This window comes from Megalops cyprinoides, chromosome 20, assembly GCF_013368585.1.
Source record: "Megalops cyprinoides isolate fMegCyp1 chromosome 20, fMegCyp1.pri, whole genome shotgun sequence".
Taxonomy (NCBI): domain Eukaryota; kingdom Metazoa; phylum Chordata; class Actinopteri; order Elopiformes; family Megalopidae; genus Megalops; species Megalops cyprinoides.
The window spans coordinates 17,195,833-17,216,869 of record NC_050602.1 but is presented as its reverse complement, the minus strand read 5'-3'; the positions used below and the strand labels follow the sequence as shown (position 1 = coordinate 17,216,869).

The 21,037-nt window shown below is 47.9% G+C and overlaps 1 protein-coding gene across 28 annotated transcripts in view; it reads left to right on the top strand.

Moving 5' to 3' along the window:
- LOC118795491 (receptor-type tyrosine-protein phosphatase S-like) overlaps positions 1-21,037 on the top strand; it is a 162,231-nt gene that overhangs the window by 62,383 nt on the left and 78,811 nt on the right. For all 28 annotated transcript variants that reach the window (XM_036553991.1, XM_036553997.1, XM_036553996.1 and 25 more), the window contains 3 exons: positions 5,188-5,389; positions 12,215-12,360; positions 13,415-13,556. In XM_036553991.1, coding sequence (XP_036409884.1) covers positions 5,305-5,389; positions 12,215-12,360; positions 13,415-13,556 — 373 coding nt within the window. In that variant the 5' untranslated portion in view covers positions 5,188-5,304. The remainder of the gene's footprint in view (positions 1-5,187; positions 5,390-12,214; positions 12,361-13,414; positions 13,557-21,037) is intronic.

Genomic DNA, 21,037 nt, shown 5'->3' with positions numbered 1-21,037 from the left:
AGAGGTGATTACTGAACTGCAGAGGCCCCCGAAAGGCAACATCTCTCAGAGCCGTAATGTTTAGATTACACGTCGCCGGAGAATGGGTGAGTCAAAGATGCTTTCCCTGAGAAAAAGATAACTGGGGTGGAGAGAGGCTGGCGCAGAGGGAGGGAGAGAGGGAGAAAGAGGGTGAGAGAGAGAGAGAAAGAGAGAAAGAAGGAGAGAGGGAGAGACAGAGAGCGCCAAGAACTAGCAATGTTTGGCCCTAGGCTCAAAGAGATCTCCCTGTTTCCAGTGTTTGATCTTTGTGTGCTGTGTGTGTGATCACCAGGGACCCATGATTTGGCATTACTGTAAAAAAAAAAAAAAAACTTTAACTTTACTTTTGCATTTGTTTCATAACCCTAACAGATAGATCAGACCTGAATACTCAATTAAATCTAATAAACTAATGAAATCAACTAATTACCAGTATTGACAGCACACATTGCTTGTTGTACTAGGAAGATTCATATTATAAACTATTTCCAATTTCCACTCAGACTGATATAATCAAAATAGGCAAAGGTTTTTTTTTTTTTTTTTTTACTTTTAACTTTATTTTAGCTAAATGGACAGTTCAGCAGTTGCTGAAATGAATAGCAAATCTTGTAAGAATGCAACAATAGCTGAAATTTCTTAATCGATACTAATGACAAAGCACATTGCAGTTAGAGTGCATAGAAGCATTTTTGTACAAAATGTGAGGGGTCGTTGAGTCAACATTTAAAAACGTTTCCTTTGGGTGTGTGATTTTCAGCAGAATGTCAGCGCCCTCCCAGTGGCTTTGTAATATGTCACCGCTGAGCTGTGGCAGGAACCGGTGCACCACTGTGTTCGGACACAGCCAGGTTTCCCTGTCAGGGCCTGTTGTGTTCCATAATCCGTTTGGTGATAACGCTCACACTGAGTCCAGAACATATGGCTTGATACAGTGGACGCCGGTGCATCCTGGGAAATTATTATCTCAAGGCCCGGTGCCTGACAGTGGCAGTCAAAGCCCCACCGTACATAATGTCACATAAAGGACCGCCGGCAACGGAGTCATGCCCCGTTAAATGTGTCTGTGGCCCTTAATTTTTATTTCCCGAAGATGTGCAGCAACCGTGCACAAGGAAGGAGCAGGTTTTCTGCGGTGTAAAGTGAAATGATATGACAGCATTTTTGAAGGAACGAGTCTTGAAAAGTGAGCGCAATTTGTGAGAATTATGAAAGATTAACTTGTCAGGGGTGAGTGCCAGCGGCTTCATTTTACCAGGGCGATTGAGACATAGAAATAAGAAACAAACTGTGTTTATCTTTCTTTTTGTCTGAGACGAATTCCTCCGGGAGGCAGCTGCTCTATTGTCTGACTCTGAGGAAGAGTCTTCTACCTTAGAGATGCCGAGACAAATTAATTGGGACACTGGAAAAACGAGTGCTTCTCAAACTGGAACGTGCTGTAACCTATTTCTATTTACGTTGACATAAATAACAACTGATTGTTGCTTTTTTGCCTTTCTCAAAAAATAGCCTGGCACATTCAAACACCTCTAGACACATTAATTATTCTGATCATATTTATAGGAACAGTATGTAGAGCCACTCGGATAAGATGCGCTTAAGTGGTCTAGCGCTGAGCTGACATGTAGACAGATGTGCTATGTAATTGTTTGGGAACGCAGGACTGGTTTGCTCAAGGAAGACCCACCTCTGCCCTCCGCCAGTTTAGGGTCTTTAGTTAATATCATTAACACTGAGACAGTATTGAGTGCCCTCTTCCTCCTTCTTACACCCCCCCCCCCAACCCCCCGCCTCCATCTCCACTCTCCTACGTCACCACAGGTGAGTCATCTGTCCAGCTGGGGCCTCTGCATGATCCTTCCTGCCCCATTAGCTCTGCAGCTGTGAGTAGGCCGTGGCTCTGGAAGTCTGTGGTCTCCTGCCCCTCCCTCAAACACAGACTTTCTCTACACACCTGCAAGGGGGAACCCCAGTACTTTCAGCTGGACCCTTTCGGATAATACCTTTCAACCTGCGGTCTCCCCGATTTCTGCAGCTTGCTCTGGCTTGACTTCAAGCTTTTAGTTTTCGTTGTAACGCTAGCCTTGATACTTCATGCCCACTTAGCCGTAGAAATTATGGCCCGCTGCATCCCAACAGCTGGAGCATGTCTGCTTTTGGTTTTTTTTGCAGGCACAGCTGCAGTTTTTAAAAGGATGTTAGTTGCTGTTATTACATGGCCGTGGCTGTTGCTCCTTTTGTTTCGCGGCCCTCCTGCCTCCATTGCTCCACACAGTCCAGGCTCTCTCTCTACCAGCTACCCCCCCCCCCCCCCCCCAACTGACAGGCAAATGCTTTATATAAATAATGCATGAAAATGTGCCCTCTGTCACAGTCAGTGGCCCTGATCGCATCTGACTGCTGGAATTCACAGCAAAAAAGGTGCCATCTTACTACAAGGGAGGCTTAAAATGTAGTGAGGAGACAGAAGTGGAGAGCCAAGGGAATATTTTAGTACTTGTTGCAGAACGCCAACACCAAGGGTCTCGGCCCATTGTCCAAATCCGGACAGAAGTGGAAAAACAGGCTTAGAGTCCTAGTCTGCGATACTGGCTCAATATGTCATGACAGGACGTCTCCCTGACTTGTGCATTTTTAAACAGTGGCTTACAGGGCACCTTGGCCTGCTCTTTTACAAGTAGAGAGTAATTTACCTCATAGCTGCCCTACATGTGTCTAATTTGGGAAAGTTTAGCTGGATGTGCCAAGCATACAGCAGCTCAATGGGCCTTGCAGGGCTGGTCGATAAATGCTTGGTACCATCCGCAGAACACTTTCCCCAGAGGCTCGTTTTACCATGGAGCTCCTCTAGGCGCTGTTTGAAATATGACCACGTACCCCACCCCACCCCCCCCACCGCCTCTTCAGGACAGCTGTGTGTGTGCCGTCAGTGTCCGTAGCGGGACATGCGTTTCTCTCAGGCGCGGGATGATTTACGGCGATCGATGAGGAGGGGAACGGCACTGGGAGGGAGGGAGCACTCTGGTGGGCCGAGCGGGACGGCGCTCTTTTCGTTTTTCGCTTTATTTACATCCTCCTTTTATTCCTCCACCTGGTGTAAATAAGCGAGCGATTAACCTGTCAGCTCTGAGTGTTGTGGGTTTTTTGTTAGCTTCTTTTATCAATCGATCAGCGCTGACTGGATCCGCGCCGGAAGGTGAAGGCCTCCCCGCTCACCTGGGTGGCTCTCCTTGCATTTAGCGGGGCTCATATTTTCCCCCTGACGTGACAACAATGGGCCACCGCCGATGCCTGACGCCTGACACTGCCGGAGGGCTCGAGGAGTGCCCGGCGCGGAGCTAGCACGTGTCTGTGCACAAAGGGCCGTGTGTGTTATGATATACGATTTGTAATATGGCACCGGCTGGTTCTGGCGTATGAGGGGCACTGACAGGCAGAATGAAGCTGAGCTCTTCTCTGACTGAGGCTGCGCCGGGGCTGACCGAGCGCGGGCCCCCTGCACGGCGCTGAGCTCGGGCACGCTGCCTCTCACAATGCAGGTGTTCAGCCAGCGGCGGCTCCCATAATGCCTTTCACTGTGTTCCTTACCCCACTGTGCGAGCGCGCCTGCCGTTCAGAACCATGTCAACAGCTGGCCGAACAAAAGGGGGAAAAATTGAGGTAAAATATAGTGTGTGTTCTGGTTTAAAATCACAAAATGGCCCAGAAAAAAAAGGGCTTTTGAAGCTGAATGTATGCCCCCCTCCCCTCCTCCACTGCCCCCAATTCATGTTAAATGCTCAGTCTCAGGAAGGCCTGTTGCTAACAGAAGCAGACAGAAGTGGGAGGCAAGAGTCCAGGGGTGTCTGTGATTGGTTCAGAGCTGCGCAGCCTGGTAGTTTTTCCAGCTCCCCTCACTTGATTAACTGCGCCTCAGAACTGGGAGGAGTGGCTAAACGAATTCAGAGAAGGCAGTTATAAGCCTGAATGAAGTGCTTTAGAATTGTTAGGCCCGGCAGTAGTCTGTAGTGTAGTTCTGCGCTGTCTCCCTACCAGAACCCCAGCGCTCCGCTGTACTGCAGATTGCCTTGAGGCTGAGGCTCTGCAGGTTTGTTCGGCTGGTCTGTCCCACAACGAGCAGGAACTGAGTCCTGCCGCCACCTCTTGCCCCGACCTCTTTGAATGGGACTGTCTCAGCATAAACGCCTGTCAGAAAGATTAATCCTTCCTCTGGTCTTTACTATGTATTTACACTTTGAAATGGCCCCGCTTGCCTCCCTGGCTTCACCTGTCGCCCTGTGCGTCTCTCCGGCCTTTCGTACATCTGATGACAAGCCGTGCGCTTAAGTCAGTGTTTCTCAGTCCTACTCCTGGAGCCCCCCCTGTCCTGCATATCTTCTATCTATCCTTACTCCAGACACACCTGATTGAAATTAGTTAACATGCTCTTGATTAAATCAGGTGTGCTCAGCTAATCAAAAGTACCGCTGATGAGTTCAGTCAGGTAGGTGGAGCAGGGAAAGATTGGAAACGTGCAGAGCAGGGGGGGCCCTAGGAGCAGGATTGAGAATCAGTGGCTTACGTGATATGGGCCCGCACGGGCCGGCCCTAGCTGCAGGGAGGAGCGGTGTACGTGTGCTGATTGGTCGGATGTTTCCAGACAGGCCTTCTCTGTGTGCACGTTTGTCTTCGGTCTTAATGAAACAAGGAATTACTCGATTCTCGGTACGTCTGTCTGCTCTCAGCGCGCCTCAGATACATATCAGCAGAGCGGATCCCGAAGCCCGCGTGCCCTGAGGGAGCAACAGAAATCTCGCTAAAACAAAGAGGCTTTCCCCGCAAATAGTGTCGCACACCTAAGCAATTACAAGATCCTTGGATAAGCAAATAATTACAAGATCTGTGGATAGCGGCAAACTAATTATGGCATGTGGGAAGCAGTTCATTAGGGATTGGCAGCTTCTGCATAGATGCATAGATGCAATCATACTTACCTTTTGCCTCAACCACTACCCCCCCCCCCCCCCCCCCCCCCCTCACCTGTTTCCTTCTCAGTGTTTCTCTGGACGGTGCAGGAACGGATCAGCCTTGGCCTAAATGAACCTTCACATTGTGTTGCCTCCTGCATTATAGGTAACTGGTAATGTGGTGAATTAATGGATTTCTAATTTTTTTGTTTTCCAGAGTGCCAAGAGGTCCTGCGTGAAGCCCTCCCCCCCATCCCCACGCCCCCACTCTTCTCCAGCTTGTAACCGTGGGGCGTCGGCTCTTCAGCCAGGTCGAAGGTCATCTGCCCGAAGCATGCTGCCCGACCGCCACCTCCCTTGCCTTCTAGTGCCTCTGGTGGCCCTGCTCCTAGTGCTGCTGCCTGGCTGCAACGCCTTATGTAAGTCCCCTTCATTTGTCAGGTGGTTTTTGTCATGCACTTGCGAGAATAAGTCTCTCCGTCTCTCGGCTCCTCGCTTCCCTGTTCATCTGTTTGTCAGCGTTCCTGTGTTCCCATTACCAGTGAAGTGCATTTACTCATTAATTTTGAAGCTCCAAGTCAGAATTTGTTCTGCACCATTTCTCCCCTAAGATGGTTTAGAGACGCATTAGGAAACAAAGCAACGAGCGAGCCGATAAGCAAGAGACAGAGTAATAAATAAAGCAGACAGGCTTCCCCGCTGTGTGTTCGAAAAAGGGGGACTTGGTACAGGACCAAGAGCAGGCGCAGTTGCTTGAAGGTGGCTGGCTGCGGCTCTCTGGATCCACCGGCTGAGGGTGGGGGAAGTTTGTCCTGGGTTTCTGCGGGGACGGAGTCAGCGGGCACAGTGAAAATCTTGGTCTAATACCTGCGGTTGGTGGAGGTGGAATTCCCATTAATTCCGACCTGTTTCGTGCAGGCTGTGCTGCAGAACTGAGCTCGGGTTTGACTGATGTCTGTTTGTGTTATCAATCCACATCTGTCCTCCTGGAAATTTATCTTCCTCTACAGAGGCCATCCCCCTATCGCTCTTCTTCTCACTCCGGGTATCTTTCTTGCTCTTATTTTTTCTTTTTTCAACACGCTACTTGAAATGGCATTCACTCTCTCCATTCGGCTCTCTCTCTGCATCTCTTTCTCTGATTCTCTCTCACTCCTTTCTCTCTCACTCACTGTCTGGCCTATATGACATCCTTTCCAGATCAGCCCAGATATGATGGCTCCTTTTGTCAATCCATCACAGTCTATTTATACCCTGTCTACAAGTGACGACTTGCACTGCCTCCGATGAATATACTTCTCCTCAGTGCCTTTTGGAAAACTCCATTGTGTAAGAATCTGCAAATAATATTGAGCCGTTGATTGGCTTCCCACTCCACCTGCCTTGTTTAACTGCTTCACCAATGGCTCTCTCCAGACCTCTGGTTATTATGGGAGGTTCAGATTATGTAGGCCGTCTTGTGGAAAACTCCCCAGGTCTGTGTTTCTGATTCTGCTACCCTGTTGCTTTTATGGACTGTGCCTCTTGTCTGTCTGTCTCCTTGTGGCTGTCCCCCCGTTCCAACAAAGCCGACCTTACACACTGCACTGCCTGCCACACCTGTGTCTCCCTCTCACACACACTCCTGCTGATACGCCAACTGTTTGTTTTGCATGCCGCCTTTCTCCCGACTTGTCTCTGCAGAAACCACCATGCCACTCCTCTCCTCTCTCCCTCTTTCTCTCTCCCTCTCTCTCTCTCTCCCTCTCTCTCTCTCCCCCTCCTCTCCCATCTCATAAATCAACCCCTAAAGGAGACATTTTTAATCAAAAAGAAGAGAAGAAAGGCTGAATAAATCATTCCTTGATAGCAACGCCCTGGGTCTTGTGTGTGTGTGTGTGTGTGTGTGTGTGTGTGTGTGTGTGTGTGTGTGTGTGTGTGTGCGTGTGCGTGTGTGCGTGCGTGCCTGCGTGTGTGTGTGCGCGCGCGCGCAAGTGTGTGCACATGCTGAGAGTCCAGCCATCTCTTCCACACGGGGGGGGGTTGAAGAACAGTATCCTCTCTGATGAGACCTGGAGCCCTGCGAAGAGGGAGGGGAGGGCTGCGAGTAACCTTTCCTCACAGAGGGGAGGCAGGAACGCTCCAGAATCCCCAGCACAGAGAGACACCTGTAGCACTGCCATTCACAGAGGTCCCTGGGTTTGCACAGTCCCTGTCCCTGTTCCTGCATTCCTGTCACATGTGCCAGTCCCTCACCATGTGCTTATCAAACACCTGCCCTGCACTGTCCTCATCTCCAGCTGCACAGGAGATACGGTGACTGGCACTCGCACCCGAGCCCGGGGGTGGAATATTAACGCCGCTGACGGACAGTTGCAAAGGCATGAGGTCCACGGTGTTACTGACCAAGGGTGTGGTCTGATCCGGCTGCGGCGGAGCGGCGCTGCCCCTGTGGCGGTCACACGCTCGGGCAGACGCGGCCGTGTTAGCGTCGCCGATCTCCCTCTCCCTCAAGAGACACTGCATTATTAAAGCTGGTGTCACCAGGGGGGAAGAAGGCAATTTCCGTGCGGCTTCCCGAACCCCCCCTTCCCCGTCAGCCTCAGAACTCCCAGCGAGTGGCTGCCTCCCACGGAGCCACATCCCTGGGCCCGGTGCTAAAAAAAGCCGGCGCAGACAGCCAGGGTGCGCCACGCCGCGTGGTCTGACCACAGTGCAGGGCTGCCATTAGCACGTCTGCAGCCCCCCCCGCCCCTGGACTCCGGCGCAGGACCCCGTCACCACTGCTGCAGCCTCTCTGATCCTTCATTAGCTCTGGGCCACTTTAAAGGGCACCCAAGGCTGTAGTAGCAATAGCTCAGTTTACGCTTGTTGTTTAACTAAATTGGAATATGATAGTGATGTTAATTTTTGCTGTGGCAAAAGGCAAAAGGCATTTAAAAATGTATCCCAGAGAGAGCTTCTTCTCGTTGAATTGACGGAGCACAGGCCAAGATATTATCCCATACAAGTGTGGTTAAGTGAACGTTAAGTGTCGTTAACCAAACAACTGCAATTTCTTTGGGGTTTTAATTTTTCCCAGAGCTGCCTTAGTTGCCATTTGAAATGCTGTTTGTAAAATGAAAACGTTTTTTGATGTCAGAAGATTCAAAAAATGTCTTGCGGTAATTGAAGCTAACATGAGGTTTTTATTTATTGTGAAATTATAAAAGGAAAAAAAAACATCTGACCTCTGAGAACACATGGGTCGTCGAGCATGCGGTCACCCATCATAAGGATGTTAGGGTTTTCTGGGAATGCAAAACCACATTTGTCTCTTGCATTTTGTACTGTTTTCCTTTGTGCTTTGTATCGTTGAGATATATTTTAGCATTTATTCATACAGAAATTTATTTCACTGGATGCAGTCGTCTGAGCATGTGTCATGGCTACATCCCAGGCAGCTCCTCTAATTGTAATTGACTGGAGCTCAAAGTGACGAGAGCAATTTGAACAATTTATTTTCCATTGAGGTTGCCAAGTGAAAATTTGAGGGCCCACAGAGAGCCATTTTTCCTCTCCCCCCTCTCCTCTACTCTCTCCTGCTGCCTCTCTGTCCCTCTGTCTGCATTTTTCTTCACTTCTCATTGCCCCCCCCCCCCCCCAACCCTCGTAGTACAGTAATCACAAACCACCAGCAGATGTCACTCTAACAGAAATCTGTGACCTGTTGATGTTCAGACATCACTGCCTCTCTAGTGCTAAAGTTAAGCCCAGATTCAGTCTCTATATAGTTTGTCATTTACCTTGACAAACAAATTTAAACAAGGGTTGTTTATTTTTGGCTTCCAATACAAGAACTTTGGTGGTGGCTAAAATTAACAGAAAATTGTGGTGCAGCTGAGACCGGATCTTACATTCTGTGTGGAGAAATTCTGTTATAAACACCATTCATATGTTATAAACACCATCAAGTGCCATAACATTTTACTGTAGTAAGTCTCCATTTATGTCACTCTACCTCAGAGGCCTTGAAAGCATTTTGTCATTGTTTAATTGCATTTTAAGCAATTCAGTTTTTTTGTATTATGTGTGGGACTTGATTGAAGGCAAAAAGATCAATACTTGTTTTACATCTGAATGAATCATCATGTCTTCTCAAATTCATGATTTTACACTCAGTCAATGAATCTTCGAGTTAAAATGACATTTCAGCTGAATGAATACATCCTTCACCATCCAAATGTTGCATGTACCATGTTGATTCTACCATGCTTACAGGGTTTACTCTTAGATGAGGGCCTTAATATCTCTCAATTTCCAGACGTTCCCTTTTATCACGGGAAACGCCAAAGTGCTATTTGGCAGAAGTGGTTCAAATGACATTAAATTGTTCCTGGGGCTCGGTATCATCAGAGCAGAGGATTGAGTTCTGAAATCGACTTTCCTTTTGCACTTTATACCCCCACACACACACACACACACACACACACACTTATTTATTTTTAACCTGTTAACATGCACTTAGGTTTTTAAGGTCCCTGCATAAATCATGGGTTTCAATGGGACCAATTTACAACCATTTTGAGTTTGTGTTTAATCATAGGCCACATACTGCATACCACATAGGCCATAGGCCACATACTGCATACTGCTTGCTGGTGAAAAAGTGGGGTGGGGCGCGATGGAGAATCGGACAAGGCTTTTTATCATTAAAGCGACAAAAGCTGAAGACTAGGTGGCATGTTACATACTGCGGTATTTCATATGTCCAGAGCAGAAAGTGCAGTGTTTGTACCAGAGTTTGTCAGATGACCGGGGAAAGTGTCATAACAGTTTCCCGGAGGCCTGTCTGCAACGGCTCTACAGCCAGCGGTATCATGGGAGTTTGCCTGCCTTGATTGCCTGTTTGACATTTCAGTTGATGCAGCCAGAGTACAAAGCTTTAGGATGCCCGTGGTTGTCATTGCTGTCCGAGAGCTCGGCCACAGTTTACCCGTGATGATAATAGCAAGTTGGAAAACCCATTGTTCCGCTTACACACGGGCTGCCCAGGGATCTGCTGGCCGAGCAGAGATAGCATGAGGAGTATCCCCAGTCGTGAAACGGTCACATGACCAGCGTTTCCCGCCACTGAGCCACAGAGCAGCACAGGCTGGTTGGCGGAGTGAGGGCAAGCTGGAATCTTGTAAACACATCACCCGGGGAGAACTTCTGTTATGTATTCTGTTATATCCCTTTTTTGTGTTCTTGATTGAGACTTTGCTCTCTTTCTTTCTCGGTTGTCTTCAGGGCAGTAGATTAGATATAACCAGGGGATGGCTGTGTGTGAGAGAGAGAGAGAGCATAAAGGCAAAAGGAAGGAGGTTGGTTCCCATAGCGATGGATGAGGTCAGCAAGTGCCCTGAGAGTCTTGCGCGATGGATGGATAAGAAGATAAGCCTTTGCCAGTGTTGCCAGAGAGGGTTCCATGACAACCTGACCGAACTGAAATAGAGTTATTGGTTATTTGAACTTCTTTGCAATAACTATGTGATTCATATCAAGATTGTGTTATTTTGGGGTTTCGGTCCCTGTTTTATGACACTCTGAAGAAGAATGTGGCTTCACAGAGAAACACATTTCCGGCCTGTCCCGCTGCTGACATTTCACGGCACAATATTACCACCCCGAAATATCGCTGGGGTTACAGAGACTGGGGTTCACTGCATTCTGCGGTGTAATAACTCTCTGCTGGAGGCTCTCAGGCAGTGTTGTTTTCTAATACTTTTGCTGCACATTTTTAATGCACTGTTAGAAACTTACTGAGGAGAAAGCGCAGGGCCATGTAAGATGCATTGGTTCCAGAATGTTCTCGGTCCCGTGCAGGGCGAGCCGTGTGATGTGTGCTGTGGAATTGCGGGGCCAGTCACGTGCGATTTGCTGCTTCGCCTGGATTCTGACTCACATGTGTGCAGTGATTGGGTGGGGTGATGGGGAGGGGAAGAGGATTGGGGGGGAATAGAAAAAGTCGATCTCGCTGTGCAAAGAACCAGTGTCCTCAGGGTTCTACTCTGCCGTCTCTCCTCAGTCCCTAATAAACGTAGGAGCTCTCACTACCCCCTGAATCAGCCTGCCTACGGATCCTTAATAATTAATCGGATGTGTTCGCAGGGCGTTTGATCATTAATACATATCTGTGCAGTTTGGATTTAACAAGTTCCCCCGGAGAGCTCGTTCTCTTGTCTTGTTGTGCTGTTGGTGACCTTTTACCCTCTAAAAGAAAACATAAAAGAAGCAACCGGGAGGAAAGTTTGGCTTATTATTTATAATCTGGGCTCCTGTGCCACTGAGTCACAGTTAACTGCTTAAACATAGTTATTTATTACCATTATGTAATTCTTTACATTATATATTATACGTACCCTCTTTAAAGTGCGGTTAGAGTATTTTTCAATTTCCTCTGGGGAGAAAAAAAAAAAATCTGTCCTTCGTTTCAAGCATGAGCCTTGTTCAGGTTGACTGGAGTAGTCAAATAATATAGAAAAGGGAACTCTTTGAAAGTGCTGGCAGTTGTACATGCCGAACATGACTCAAGATGATGACCTTTACAAGGTGCATCGGTGCATCTGTACCTCTGTGCTGCATCTATGCTTATTATGTCCAACAAAACTTTTTCACCCGGTTTATTTTTTGATACGGAAGAACCTTTGGTACCCAGTATATATATAGTTGCAAATTGCAACCTGGTGGTTCTTTCTTTTTCACAGTGTGGAGCTCCACACCTTGCAAAGTCCTTTTATAAAAACCAAATCAGTGTTGAACCATTATCCCCCCCCCCCCCCCCCACCCCCTTTTTTCTATTGTTTGTTTCAACCGTCTGTGGGAGATGAATGTGGGTTTGGATGTGCCTACTTACAGAGCATTAAAATCTGTAAATAAGCTGCAGCAGTTTATTATTCATGACTTCATGAAGTATTAATTCGGGGATCAGACTGTCAGTGTGCCTGTTTTCTGTAGTGTAATTATTACTGCGGCGCTGATACCGGGGCCTCAACGGTTTGTACAAGCCCCTCACATCCCTCGCCCTGCAGCCTGGAGTGTTTGCACGGGACGAATGTATTAAAAAAGCACAGCTTTTCATTACTTCTGTACTCTGTATGAATAGTTATTCAGTTGCCCTGCTGTGTTTCAGAAATTGCATGTGCATGCTAACAGTGCTGTAACGCTTTATTTCCGACCGTAGCCGGTTGACTTCAGGTTCGTGGTTGAACTCGCCTTTCCTCTGTCTCCCCTTTCCTTCTCAGCTCCCCCTCGGTTCACAAAGATCCCGGTAGACCAGATAGGTGTGTCGGGGGGTGTGGTCTCCTTCGTCTGCCAGGCCACAGGTGACCCAAAGCCCAGAGTGAACTGGAACAAGAAAGGGAAGAAGGTCAACTCCCAGCGCATCGAGGTGAGACTTCCTTCGTAATATAACACATAACTTCCTACCTGCATAGACACAGATTACTTGGATTTACCAGTCGTGCCTTTCATCGTGGCCTTCGTGCCATTTTCTTTGCAAGAATTGGTCTGTGCTTTTTTGACAAACCTAAAATGTGAGTAGGGCAAGTGAAGGACGGATTGCATTGTGGTTGGATTGAATAAAGGCCTAAGCTCTTGATTGACTTTAGAATCCTCCATACGGGCATGGTGGTGCCGTCTGTCAGTATCTGCTTCCTCATAAATGAGCTGAGCTTTATTTATGATGTGAGTTTGTTGGTATTCTCTGCTCTGCAGGGCACAGATGGTAGCTGTAAAGCGATTGATGTTCAGTGTGCTTTCATTATAGCTTCCCCACACTCTCACAGCTGACAATGAAATAGATTAAAAAAAATGAAAAAGATTAAAAAAAAATCTAAATATTTGGGTATTTGGGTAAGTAGATAAATGATTTTAATGATACTATCCATAAATGAAACTGTAGAAGCACACATGTCATTTTTTGCCTCATTTAAAATTCTGTTGAGTTTTATATTCAAATTTAAGTATGTTTTATGACCCATGACTGAAGTGGATGCATTCTTGATTTGAGGCCATAATCCTAGTAGATATAGTTTGTTTCTGTTGTCCTCTTTTAATACATATCAAGACTTTTTACAGTAAAACTGATGTGTCTGCTTGGGGTGGCAGTGTAGCATAGTGGTAAGGGGTAGGGCTTGTAACCAAAAGGTTGTCTGTTCGATTCCCTGTTTCAAGTTCAAGTTTCAAGTTTATTGTCATATGCTTGATAACAATGCAACATCATTACCAGTAATGAAATTAGCCTCAGAGCCAACTCAACTTTACATAATAAATAAATAAATAAACTGCAGTTTAGTTACTCAACCCAGAAGTATCCAGCTGTATAAATGGGTAACATGGATAAGAGCATCTGCTAAATGGCAATAATGTAATGTAATGTTTTTTTTTCTTTGACATGTACCTCCTTTCCCGCCCCGTCGTGCCCGGTCCATTCCCCGCCGCAGACGATCGAGTTTGACGAAGGCGCGGGGGCGGTGCTGCGCATCCAGCCGCTGCGGGCGCCGCGCGATGAGAACATCTACGAGTGCGTGGCTAACAACAGCGAGGGCGAGGTCACCGTCACCGCCAAGCTGTCCATCATCAGAGGTGAGCGCGGCAGAGACGCGCCCGCGTTTTTTGATTTTGGTGGATGTTAAAATGTGTAGTAAAAGCACTCAGATCTAGTATGTGGAGCAGATGACCTAAGGCAAACGGTGCCCCTGTCAAGCACGTAGGGCTTCTCCGTTATTGCGTACTGTGCAGTGGTAATCGAAGGTCCCCCGACCTGACCTCTTTTATTCCCTAAAAGAAGGTCAGCACCTGGAACAAAACCTTGATAGCTGCTGTGGCACACACAGGTTATAAGTGCAGCTATTTGCTTCATTGCACTGACTATGCTGGAGTAAAAAGAGCATCAGGGGTCTCACCTGCCAGTTCTTAGGGTAGTAGACCAGGTGGATATTTCCCTATAAACATGCTCTAGAAGGGAGCACGCTCCCTGGAACGAAAGCTTGACTGATCTTGTACCGGGGAAGCATGTAACAGGCAGGTATGGTGAGAGATGGCGAGATTCTGAGGGGGGGAGTGAAGCTCATTGAGGTTCAGAGTGACAGAATCCACTGTGACACAGAGTTGAGCACAGGGGGAAATGACATGTGGAAGAAGAAAGAGAAGAAAGAGGTGTAAGAGAGGGCACTGGACTGGGGAGAAAAAGGACATGCAACAGGTTACAGCCACAGTTTAGTTCAGAATATATTCTTGTTTATCATCTAACAATTTTAATGTGATTTTCTTTTCAAAAATACATGTAATTTCCTGTTTTGCGTAGTATATTTTTTGAAATGTTATTCATTGTCACAGGTACTTTAATTTACCAGCAAATTTGCAGCTCCTGTTTACTTCCATGTTCAGCTGTGTTGGTAGCACTCAGTACTTGGTGACACAAATGAAGCATTACCATGGTTTGTTCTTCTCAAAAACAAAGCTGGAGAGTCGGGTGCCTTGTCAAAACATAAACTCTCTAGCAATGACTAGACCACATTTATGCAACAGCGTTTGCTAATCCTAAATGGAACTCATTTGCAAACAGTGCAGGAGTAATGATCTCTTTCCACTGGGGAAAAAAATCTTGTCTGTGATTTTGAACTACGGTTTGCACAGGCACAACTGCACTTGCTTACCGTTCACTTTGAAGAAATCCTTTAAGTAAAGACTGCACAACTATGGTCCTGGACAGCCGAGGAATCCATAGACTTTCGCCCAAGCAGACGTTTTACCAGATATTCAAACTAATCATGGTATTGAGTGGACCAGTTCAACTCCCTCCACTTGTTTGAGTCTTAATGAACTGGAAAAGCTGCTGGATTGTGGCCCTCCATGATCAGAGTGAAAGCTGTGCTTTTAGGGTTTTATTGATGTACCTGTTAGCACCAGCAGACATCTAGCATGCGATAAATTCATTGTACTGTAAAAGCTAGAAGTGTCTTTTGTACGAGGGCATTTGCAATACAAGGACTCATAGATTGTATTGAAATTGCATTGATATTATTCATCAGTAGAATTGTGTGGATAATATAGTGTGGTTCTGTCCTATCAATGTATTGCAGATAGTGGCAGCTGTTCCAAAAACCTGGAATGGAGTAAACTGGGTCTACACTTTATGTGTTTTTTTTTCTCTATTTATTTACGTCCTTTCTCCCAGTCTTTGCCATATGCTTTATTCCAGCTGAGTTCTGGGCTTTACAGTTTGTGAGCTCCTGACTGGGACCCTGTCCAAGAGGAGGGTTACTATCAGCAGCCCGCTTTTGCATGAAAGTCCGAGCTTTGGCAGGCCCAGCTTGCATGCGTAAGGCCCGCGTGCCCGATGCCTGGGGGATCGCCTCCTGTCCATCTGTTCCTGGGCCTGTCGTCACCGCGCTATCGGCACAGCAGGCCTGGCCTGGGGGGGCAGGGCCCTGGGGAACTCAGACACAAACACCAGCTCCTGGAGGCGTGAGAGCATCTCCCCCTAGAGAGAAACACCGAAAGCCCCACTCCTCTCACCCCAGCCCCGGAACATGCACAGACAGGATAGGAGGCTCTTTCTATCCCATCACCCAAGGGGTGGGGGGCACAAACAGCTCATCAGTCTCGAAACGAGTGCAGCTGCCCACTCAAACCCACGCTGTAAAATGGTTCAGGGCTGCTCTGCGCTTCTGCGGGGACTACAGGAGCTAAGCTAAGCAGTAGTCTCTTTACAGTCTTGCAGATGGCTGTAGAACGAAAGCCGAATGCTGATGATTTGAGGTGTGAGTCTTTAATCAATGCCACGGTCCCCTTTGGAGGCGCGTGGAGGTGTCGCAGTCAGCACTGAAGTCACTGATCAGTGCTGCTGCACAGGCCTGTGCTTTTTTTCTTCCTCCCCGCACTTTCTGGTTAGTTTCACTCTGCTTAAAACGCATGTCGTTTTGTCCTTTGTGTTGTGAGCACACTACGCAGCTCGGTAGATGGGCAGGATGGGGTGAGAGGCCTCAACCCCGCTCAGGTGACCCTGTGACTTAGCCCCCGGGGTGCCAGTGGCAATGTGTGGCCAGTGCAGGTGTAGGCTGGGTTGCAATTTGGTCAGGGATGCTGTTATCCATTACTGTTCAGGTGCAAGAGGCCTGTTTGTTCTGGAACCTTCATGCGGTCATAGAGGGACAGCACTGACCTTCCTCTCAGAGAAAATCATTTAATAGGCCATTGTCTTGGCACAGTGCACGTCGGCATACAAGATCTTTTCACCTTAAACTTTTTCTCTTGCACTGCTGAGGGACAAAAACATAAAGAGCCCATCTATCCCTGTCCCCACCGATTCGAAAAGATGGAACTGACTGATTGTTATTCTTGGCATGTTATTCTTTCCACTGTTCCTTCTTCTGCCAGTTGTATTTAGGTTAGCGCGGAGCAGTTTCCAAATCACAAATTAGCCCACCACACCCCCCTCCCTCCTTCCTCCCACAGTGGCCCAGCTGCTGAATGCTCGACGGAGAACACACAACCATCAAACCCCTGCTATTTATATAAAAACAAACCTGCACTCCTGTCTGCACCTCACTCAAGCTCAAGCAATAAATCCATCAGAATTAAAACTAAGGAGTGATGGAGGCATTAGCTGGCTGCCAGGCACAAAGCTGTGATTCCCTGCGTTCTCTCCAAAGAACAAGAATGCGGTGGATACCCTGGCCCAGGGGATTCTGGGTATGAGCAAGCTATATGTTTTTTAAAAGCGTGCTGTGAATGATCCGGATTAACGGAGCGTGGCTGATTATTATTCCCACTGAATTCTTGCAGGAGCCGAAGGGCGGAGGAGGAAAACACATTATCATGCATTAGAACTGCCACTGGGGCACCGGCTCAGGGCTAGGCAGGGGGTGCCTTTCTGAACTTATGGTGGTGGGGGTGTGTATTTGGGATGGGGTGGGGAGGGGGGGCATTGTATTGGATTATGGGTACACCCACCTTCCAGCGGCACTTGTTTGTGTGTGTGTGTCTGCAGTAGATGGTTGTACGTGAGCAGGGTTTGGCGCAGTGGCTTGTGCCCAGACTCTACATATGTCTCACGGTGACTGCATTTAGAGACCGAGGGTAAAATTAAGCATGAAGTGTCAGCTGCTTACCCTATGTGATATGCTCAAATTTAAACACGTGATGGAGATTAACGATAGTCATCCAGTTAAACAGAAAATGATTGAGACAGAATAAGAAGCAGAAGTGCACCAGAAAAGGAAAGCACACATAAAAATGTCATTTTCACAAATTGGCTCAGCCGAGTGGGTGAACTGCATGGGTGGGCGGCTCGCAGAGCGCCGTGGAGGACTTAAATACACGCACATACACATGTACACACACACATACACACACACACACCTCACCCCTCCTCCCCTCCCTCACCCCAGGCTGGAGTGCTACCCCTCCATATCCCTGTTCATCGATCCACTCAACTTTATCTGGAATAATCTCTCTGTCTGGCTGATCCCCTGCGTGTCGATACGGGGCTGTAATTAGCAACAGCAGCAGAGACCCCGGGTGGCCCTGCAGCTTACTGTGCCCCTGCCTGAATCGGTGAACGTACGCTGAATCGGGGAGGTACCACCTGGAGAATGTAGCATTCCTACTGTAAGGAATGCTACATTGTTTTACTTTGCATGGTAAAACAATGCTACACTGTTTTACTTTGCATGGTATTAAGTTCATAGGTGTGATGTCAAAAGCAGTGTACTCCTTGGCAACAGCAGAATCATGCTCAGAATGGTGAAGTGCTGTGAATAGCCAGTGTGTGTGCGTGTGCGCGCATGCAGGCAACTGGTTACGCTCAGCCGCCTGTCCCCTGGGCAACGGAGCCACTGATAGCTAATCCCCTTCCACCACCAGCGGTGTCGAGCCCTGTCAAAGGTCACCGCACCCCAACGGTTGGATTAATCATGACCCTAATTGAGCGGTTCACACGGTCCAAGCGGGGGAAAAAAAGATGCAGACCGGGATTCACCTGGAAAACCCATCTTACCTTTAGCCTCTGAGTGTCGGGGGGGAGGGATGGGGGGGGAATTGAGCTGTGGGCCCCGCAGAGGCAGGTGCAGAGAATCGGCTGTCTGGAGCTCGTGCTGACACTCGCTGTTAGCGGTAATGAGTGGCTGCATAATGAACGCTCAGCACTTCCATTCTCACTGCAGCCCGCGCCCTGAATTACCCCCTGAGCCATTGTTTCGGTGTGCTAGATAAGACTGACGGAGGGGTGGAGGGGTGGAGGGGTGGAGAAGTAAAAGTGATACTTCCTTGGCGGAGGAAGGCGACTCATAGCTCCGAGCCTCATCTCAGATGCTGTGAACACAGCCTCCCTTTGTGTCCCATCCACATCTGCACCTCATAAAGAAGCCTGTATCCAGCTGCCACGTCTTTAAAAACGTCTCCCCGAAGCGCTGGTAACCTTGGTGGACCCTATCACACCCTGTGACACCCTGTGGTCATGCTTGTGCAATGCATCATTGGCTGGCATAATATTTAGTGGGAGGAGGTATTTTTAATATTTGTTTTATTTATGGTGTTGCTTTGACCCCCAGCTGTCGGTTTGTTTAATTAAGATTCAGACCTCATGAGGTTTGGAAGTGTTTGCGATTGAATGCTGTGTTTAGTGCTTTGCTGCTAATGACATTCGAGCACTTGCTTGGCGTTCTACTTGATAATTGGTGACTGGTAAAAAAACACAAAAAAAAACAAAAACTTGTTCTTATTTCTAGTGTGAATAAAACGTCAAGCCACCAAATGCATATATGGTGCATATATATGTTTAATGAATGTATTCATGATTATGTAGGGTTTCCATCAGTGTGGCAGAACTTAGTTTGTCGTGAGTAACTGTTTTTCAAAGTACACAGGAATATGTGTGGCAGGGGTTGTCCAGGTTTGGTAATAGGGGTGCTGTGCTCCCTCACTTTTTTGAGCTGTCCCAGTTGTTATTGGTCTTATCTATAAGAAACCATCTCCTTCACAGCTGCAAAGAAGGCAGTGCTCTGACCTTCAAGAAATTTCTCAGGAGTTTTATTCTCAGGAGCCATCAGTGAGTTTAACCTAACCAAGCACTGCACCAGTGATAGTCAGGTGGATCATCTCTTTCATGTTGTACCATGCCCCCGATGACACAGATGCCCTCAACCTGAATAGCTAATGTCAGAGTGAGTGGTTTAAGTGTCTTCAAACTATAAATTCAGATGTACATGTGGACAGTGCATGCTATTTCTTTTACTGACTTGTGTTGCAATTAGTCGTTTGTGCAAGCACGCCTTCTCGTAAATTCTGTAATGCTTGTATCCTTTCCGTTACTGGGGTTTATTAGACATCTGAGTTGTAACGTGCTGCTTGCTGCTTTCGCAACAGCCAGCGGTCTATTCCATTTGTTTTCCGGCAGATTATTTGTTACAGTGCTGGATCTGATCATTTCTCGTAATATGTTAATATAACTTAGTAGTGTTTTGGAGATAGAAGCATGTTTTAGCCATCAAATAACCCCAGAAAGCACTCGCTCAAGTGTTCTGAGACGCGCACAGGGGCAGGAAGGAAAATATGAGTCACGGCTCTGAGCAGGGTGTGAGTGGCTGTGTCACACCATAAGCAGCGTGTGCCTGATCTTCCTCGCCATGTGATGTGCGCTATATATTCTCCCCCGATAGTGGTATAGCCGCTAGGCCTCCCGACACCTCAGCAGAAGTTGGGTAAAGTAGGATTTTACGGAGTTTTGTTCCTTTGATCTCGGGAAGCCGAGGAACAGCGATCAGGTGCGGCCGGGGAGATGAGAGGCTGAGAGAGGGGATCTCGGCGGGTGGCTGGCACTCCCACACACATCGATTCTCGTGACGGCGGGCTCCGCTAGAGCGACCTCTCGGCCGGCTGTCACGGCAGCCGGAGGAGGGGCACGAATGGAGGGAACTCGTTTGCAATCCGTATGCAATGTGCATGCATGCGTCTTCTTTTTTTTTTATCTTCTATCTTTTTACTGTGACAAAACGTCCAATCTGAGATTAAACTCCCTTTCAGAGAATTTATTTAAGGATGTATTTCTCTGAGTGGGTCCGCGGCTCTGTCAGGCTGCTCTGCTGCCTTGTGTATGTGGAACAGAGAGGAGGTCAGGGCCTTTAATTTTCCTGTTTGTCAGATGCGGAGACTGCTGTCACCGTTTTCCCTCCCATCAGGCAGTCAAATCTTTTGTCACCGGCTCCGTCAGCTGAAGGCATTATCAGCGCCCCGGAGTACTGAACCCCAGGTGGGGTGGGGTGGTGGTGGGGGGGCCTAAATCGAGATGGCGAACCCGGTGACGTGCGGAGGGGAAGCAAGCTGGAACTTGCCCATTGTGAGACTCTGGGAAGCCCGGGCCATGAATATAGAGGAGCTGGGAGACTGTCTGGTCCCACACAGCCACGTGAATGGTGACATGACGTGATACGCTGTGACCTACGCTGTACTACATGGGGCCCATCGGGGGGACATGTCAGTGCCAGCCCAGAGCCGCAAAGGGGGGGTCATTCTCATGTCATCTCCCAGACTTCATCTTCATTAATCCCCACCCCCCCCATAGTGCACTTAAAAATTGCAGTGATGATTATGATGATTAATATAATTATATTATTGTCACCCTATTGAAGATGATTGATCATTCATCATTCATATTATCAAGCATGTATACAGCTGAATGTTTTACCGAAGTGGTTATGAGGATGCAATAGCGAAGTTCCAGCTGGGATCAGAGCTTTTGTCACAATACCAGTTCCCCAACCACACTGCTCCGACGTGCGTGTGCTCTCTGTCTCTAGAACTTTCTAACATCCTCACACACGGTGTAAAAGGCGTCCGAATGGAGGGATAGGGGAGCTGCAGTCTGCATCCCCGGCCAAATTCCACAGATTATCGTGCTTCTGTTTCCGAGCGCCGACTCCGGTCTGACTGTACTCGGCAGCAGCTGTTAATATTTAACGAGCACTCGGCCTCCTCAGCCTTAAAGTGCTCGTCGCACGCTAAGCCACGGCGCCACAGCCTGGTGCTCCGCTGGCACCTTCTTCAGCAAAGGCAGGCCTGGCACC